Source organism: Pagrus major, chromosome 21 (genome assembly GCF_040436345.1).
Source record: "Pagrus major chromosome 21, Pma_NU_1.0".
NCBI classification, from domain to species: domain Eukaryota; kingdom Metazoa; phylum Chordata; class Actinopteri; order Spariformes; family Sparidae; genus Pagrus; species Pagrus major.
Window position 1 is genome coordinate 28,610,998 of NC_133235.1, and position 6,151 is coordinate 28,617,148.

General features: G+C 42.6%; 1 protein-coding gene across 1 annotated transcript; it reads left to right on the forward strand.

Annotated features, from left to right (window-relative positions):
- The first annotated feature begins 1,560 nt into the window (after positions 1 to 1,560).
- Positions 1,561 to 3,561, forward strand: LOC141016313 (gap junction delta-4 protein-like). Its single transcript, XM_073490602.1, has 2 exons — positions 1,561 to 1,615; positions 2,444 to 3,561. Exons 1-2 carry the CDS (start codon positions 1,561 to 1,563, stop codon positions 3,559 to 3,561), a joined length of 1,173 nt encoding a protein of 390 aa, XP_073346703.1.
- Positions 3,562 to 6,151: the final 2,590 nt, after the last annotated feature.

Sequence of the window (6,151 nt, forward strand, 5' to 3'; positions counted from 1 at the left end):
ACATGCAGTGGTATTTATTGGAATTGAGATGTGATGATTTTGACGGAGGGTTTTTAGTTATTCAGCATCAAAATATACTTTTACTGTAAAACTCAAACTTTAACCTCAAACCAACGGGATAATCACAGCGAACAGATGGATATACTGGTCTAACAAGCACACACAGCTCTGCTTTTTTAAAAATAAAATGTATTTATTCAGTATTATACAGCTAGATAACAATACATTATATCTACATTACATTTGGAGTCTCATCTCTTCACAGGGCTGTGATCAGTTTGACTGATGTTGAGTGATTTAACTTGGGTTGGAGGAATACGTACATCCATGCATGTAGTCATATCTTGGGTAAAGGCTTTAAAACAGCTCTCCCGAATGTCTAAAACGCCCAGTAGCTGAAAAAAAACAGGGGGACACTCACTACAGAAAGTAGTCTGGTCCAGAGAAAGCTGTACAAATGCAGGTGTGAGCGTAAATACGTGACCTCATGAGATCAACAATCCTACAAGAGTCTTCTGTGTTGTTTTCAGCAGGTGGTTTATTGTTGGAGTGTGATCTTCCAGCGATCTGCGACCTCCACCACCCGTGTGTCCTGTTGATCTGTCCGTGGAGAACAGCTGTAGTGAAATCCCTCAAAATTCAGATTGGTCCAGATTACTGAAAAAATAGAAATACGACACTAAAGGTGTGTTCATTCAGCACAAATGTAAACTTTCATTGCCTTTAAAAGTCTTTACACGAAAAAAAAGACAAATATGGAAATAAAATTGTAATAATTTCAGCAAAATTTATCAATACGATTCGTTTTATGAGGACGACCCCCTGACTGCTGAGCCAAGTGTTGAAACTGCTGACAAACGGATTCTTTTGTATTTCTATTGTACATTTAATTTAAATCTAATTTGCTACTGGAAAAACAACTGATCAGGTTTTCATGTTTTTTCCCCTCATTTGTCTGAAAACTAAAAGCACTAAAATATAATTATTTTGCAGATTAACTTTGTATAAAGACTTCATTGTGAATTATTTATGGATGTGTTGATTTGTGTTTTTAATGAAATAAAATACTCTTGTCTAATAATTCTGTGTTTTAACGAGCGACTTGCAGATTTTTTTGTAAGGTGACAGTGACAAGAGGAGTGTTTTGTTTCACGGCTGCCCACTGACTTCATGTCTTTATAATCTTGTGATGTGATCGCTACCTTAATGTCAATTCAATGTCATTGAGTTCTCTGACTTAAGTTTATGATTGTCTATTATGAGCTCTGCAGCTTCCAGTAAGGTTGACCGGTACCTCGACATCCCAACAATGCTTTGATGGCAGCCTGGTAAGAATAGCTCTGTGCACAGGTCCTGGCCTCCGCAGACAAGAGTGGGAAGCGGTAAGAAAACAGCAGAGGTGACTGTATTTAGTGGCACGCTGTGAGGGTCGACGCTGCACTTCTGAGGAGACGACAGCTCAGGACCTGTGCCCTGATTTTGCAGTTGGTTTTAAAGAAGCTTGAGAGTTTGGGGCTGTTTTCTTTATGGGATCAGGGTTAACGCTGAACACAGAGGAAGATGGGAGCGACAGATCTACTCTTCATCACCATCAGTCACAATGTCTCCTTTGTTGGTAAGTGTTTCATTTTGTAGTTGCAGCCAACGATGATCATTATTGATCATCTGTTAATAAATAGTAAATGTACTGATGCATTAAGAACAATGTATTTTAAGTAACTGTTGGTTGTATAGTGAATTTTATCTCTTATATCTCACTCCGTCTTCATATTTGGGCAGTTTTATTAGAACCTTTCTGTTTTATATTTGTAATTGATTTTATTTTGATGTTTTTTTGTAAATAATCTCATTTTCTTGTTTGATGCTCTGCTGTTTTATTTTTTATTTTATTTTGTTTTTACTTTATTCTTCATGTAACCTACAATGAGCTGCTGCAACAGACCAGTTATCTCACTGAGATCATTTTAAAGGGTCACTCCACCAATTTTACACATTATACTGTGTATGTGAACAAAATAGTATGAAACCTTTTGTGGCTCCAGAGGAGGCTACATGTAATCTGGTAAATTGCCTCCAGTGATGTCACTCAGTTGCTAAGTTGCATTGTGGTAAAACCCGGTTTTGAAAAAGGAAGAAGATATGTGGAATAAAAAAGGGCGATGTCTCTGGTTCTGCTGTATCAGTTTTATTCAACAGTGTGAAAGGAATGCAATGCAAGATCAGTGGACTGCCTCTCAAAACCTGGTGCCTCCATTACCCATAATGCAACTCAGTGACTTCACTTGAGGCAATTTATCGTGCCTCAAAGGTCTTTATCTACTTTTTCCACATATCAGTGCTCCTCAACACCTGTAAACACACTTTGTACAGGTGTAAAATTGGTGGAGTTACCCTTTAAATTTCATCCAGCTATTCTAACTTGATCATCTCTTCCCCTTTACAGGTAAAACCTGGTGGATGTTGATGCTGGTTACACGTCTGCTGGTCCTCCTGCTGGCTGGATTCACCCTCTTCAGTGACGAGCAGGAACGCTTCGTCTGCAACACCATCCAGCCCGGCTGCTCCAACGTGTGCTTCGACGTATTCGCTCCTGTGTCCGTTTTCCGTCTCTGGCTCTTCCACCTTATCCTCCTCTGCCTTCCCCATGTGCTGTTCGCAACCTATGTCGCTCATAAAGTTTTGTCGCATCGCTATTCTGGTGGCTTCTACTACGACAGGAGCCGAGGCGGTTCACCTTTCAGCCTCGAGAACTCGAGCTCTTCAAGAGAGCTGTCGCTGCACAAAGCTCCTCTTCACGACCTCCCACGTGAACCGGGAGTACCGCGCTTTTATTGCGCTTACTTCCTGGTTGTAATTCTGCGAATCCTTCTAGAAGTGGTTTTCGGCGCAGGCCAGTTTTTTCTCTTCGGTCTGTCCATGCCTAAGAGCTTCCTCTGTCATGAGGCTCTCTGCACGTCTGGGGTCGTGTGCTACATCTCCAGACCAACTGAGAAGACCTTAATGCTCAACTTCATGCTGGGTGTGGCGTCCTTCTCCATTCTGATGAGTTTGGTTGACCTGGTGAGCTCCATGAAGGCGATGGTGAGATGGAGGAGGAAAAGGGAGATGTTTATGGAGGAGATGAGCAAAGGAGAACAAAGCAGTATGTTCACAACGACGACTATGACCGAAGACAATGATGTTCTTTCAACCAGAAGAAACAGCCTGAGCTCAAAGACATGTCTGAAAGACGCTGCTGCTGTCGTCCAAAACGGTGAACCTCCTCATGCACAGATGGATGGTGGAAAAACTGGAGAATCCACTCATGAAAGGATGCCTGAAAGCAAAGATGCTAAAGTGGACATGTCTCAGTCGCCCACTCCCATGAGCACTCCGGTACCGGGTCACTTTGTCCTCCACAGACCTCCACTGTCCCCTCGTCCTGACAGGGTACCGCCACCGAACCCCAGGTTACCAACACCTATGGGGGTCAAGAAGCTGGGCCAGCACACTGCAGCTGGGGCGAACTCAGGCCATCAGTCTGACAGCAGTGACTCTCAAGACAAGAGGGCCTGGGTGTAGTCGACAGTGTGGCCATCGGACAAAAACTGCTGTGCAGCTTCCTTTAAAGGGCTCAGATACGTTGCTGTAACGAACAATTAAGCTTGAATTCAGAAGATTGGCTCTAAATGGTGAATCTGCACTAATGAATATTCTTTAACAATGAATCAAAGGACTATTGAACCCACAAGATAGCCAGAAATATCCACTTTTAGCTCCTTGTTTTAGTGTAAATCGAATATCGGACTTTATTTGGTGGCTACAAAAATGACAAATCAATGATAATTGAATTGTATGTAACAGTTTTTTGTAAAGGGGATACCCCTCATTTTTCCATTTCTCTCCTAATGCACTGATTCACTCAGCTGAACAGCCAACAGAAGTGATTTCTCCACCGCGAAGTTGGCCGATTCAACGAGCTAAGATGGCCGAAAAGCTCCCAACCAGTGCCAACGATGATGGCGATGACATCATGGCCAGAGACAATCACCGATGGCCCGACATTGGCAGACAGTCGGGGCCCTTTAATTATTACAACACACAGGATGTTAAAGTAACTGAACATGCAAATGACCTCAAAATGTCATTTATAGTAAAAGACAGTTCACATTCAACAATGACTCCAAAATCAGCTACAGCACCTCGTCTGAATCTTTTTTGTTTTGTTTCTGTGTCTTTCTTGATGCACGCTGACTGAATGCTTTTCTTTGTCATAGATATATCTTATCCATTAAAATGCAACTGATTCTTTGTTTGACTTTCTTTTTACAGTCCACGGCATGTTTGTTTAACACCCAGAGCTGTTTCTATATGAGCCACTCACAAAAACACAGGCTGACCTTGATGAAGCAGTAGGTACAGCGCTCAGCTGTTGTCTGCATGACATGAGTGCTGGCAGCCACAACAGACACACTGACCTGACCTCTGACCTCTCACATGACCGCCCCACGACCTGATCTAAGCCGACCCTGCTCGGATGACATAAGAACCTTCAACCACCTCGCCGCCATCATTCAACGTTAACTCACAATGCAAGCAAAGTCCCGTCCGTCTGACCTATATGATACAGGAAGTGATTTACGATCACAGTCGCGTTTGACCTTAAATCCTGTATTCGATTGAGTATTTTCTGATGTCCAAAAATGTCTCAGGTGTGAAGGTTCAGGAACTCAGAGCAAGCCTAAAATAATAATGACTTGACCCAGTTCCGACTGGATCTGAAGCATTTTAATTTGAAAATCTTGATCCAATAGGTCTCAACTTTGGGTTTTGTTTGCTCAGAGGCATCTGTCACATTACCGGACTTCAAACTAACACTCCTGCCTGTCTAAAACAATGACAGTGAATGCAACAACACGACCCCTGAGACACATCACGTCCAGAGCAGCCCTGACCCTAACACATGCCTCATACCCCTCTCATTCTTCTTCTGCTGTGGTATTTGGGGCAGCTAAGACGTGCAGAAACACCAGCGGGGTGGCCGGCGGTCGGTCAGTCGGTCGGGTGCTCAGAGAAAGGATTGTACTGTCACTGGTGGTGGATGTCAAGAGGTCGGACGAGCAAACCTGATGACCCCTACACATGCGTCAGACCTGAGTCCACACAACACAGTGTCCCTAAAGTGACAGTGTGTGTCTGTTGTTGCTGACCTTCCCACAACCTGTCAACCAGACACACACACACACACACACACATACACACACACACAGTTTTGCTAGCTATGTGTCCTTGGCCCAATCCCAGCCACCACCCATGTCCATTTTAACACAGTGTAGTCATGATATCAGCATGTTAAAGCACCGCTCTGTAAAATAACATCATGTGGAAAGTTTTTCTCTTTAAAACACAAGTTTCTTTACAGCATTTTTTGTCACAGGTTCGAAAAAGTGTCCAAAACCGAATAAAGAGACACCACATGACCAAAAGTATGTGGACACTTGAGCATTACACCCATATGTGACAGTTGAACATCTCATCCCAAAACCATTGGTATCATTTGCTGTTGTAACAGCCTCCATTCTCCTGGGAAGGCTTTCCTTTCAGTTCATTTAGCTACAAGAGGTCAGCCGCTGATGTTGGGCAGCAAGGCCTGGCTGGTGGTTGAGGTCTTGTTTGTCTTCTCATGTTGGAGAAATGGCCTTCCACACCAAGCTGCAAGCAAATTATATATCAGCCACAGTGTAAAATAAACAAAAAAACATATTTTTACATTTTGGTTATTACTCACTGATTTAATTAAAAAGAGTTTTGTGTTTGAAATCCTCTTTGCATCTATGAAATGCCTCCACATGACTCTCTCAGGTCATCTCTGCATACACTGATCCTACATTCTAAGGATAGTGTCGCTCTTACTGCCATCTAGTGGTCAGTGGTGAGTATTGCAGTAAACAAAGAACATAATGACCTAAGTCATGGTTACCACCGCAGTGTGAGAGTATCAGCTACATTTTCCTTACCAACTCAATCATTCTGGTGGAATTGTCTGATAATTTGATGGTTTTTCAAATAATAAAAATGAACATTGATAATAACAGTGGAAAGCTACAGCACCTTAAATAAGTTGGAGACTAAAGCTCTCAGGTGCATGGTTTTTTTGGATATGGCAATGGCT

Excerpts from the sequence above, each read along its gene's own strand:
- LOC141016313 (XM_073490602.1), top strand. The coding sequence starts at position 1,561 with ATGGGAGCGACAGATCTACTCTTCATCACCATCAGTCACAATGTCTCC. Across the intron at positions 1,616-2,443 it reads TCACAATGTCTCCTTTGTTG|GTAAAACCTGGTGGATGTTG; the intron begins GTAAGTGTTTCA and ends TCCCCTTTACAG.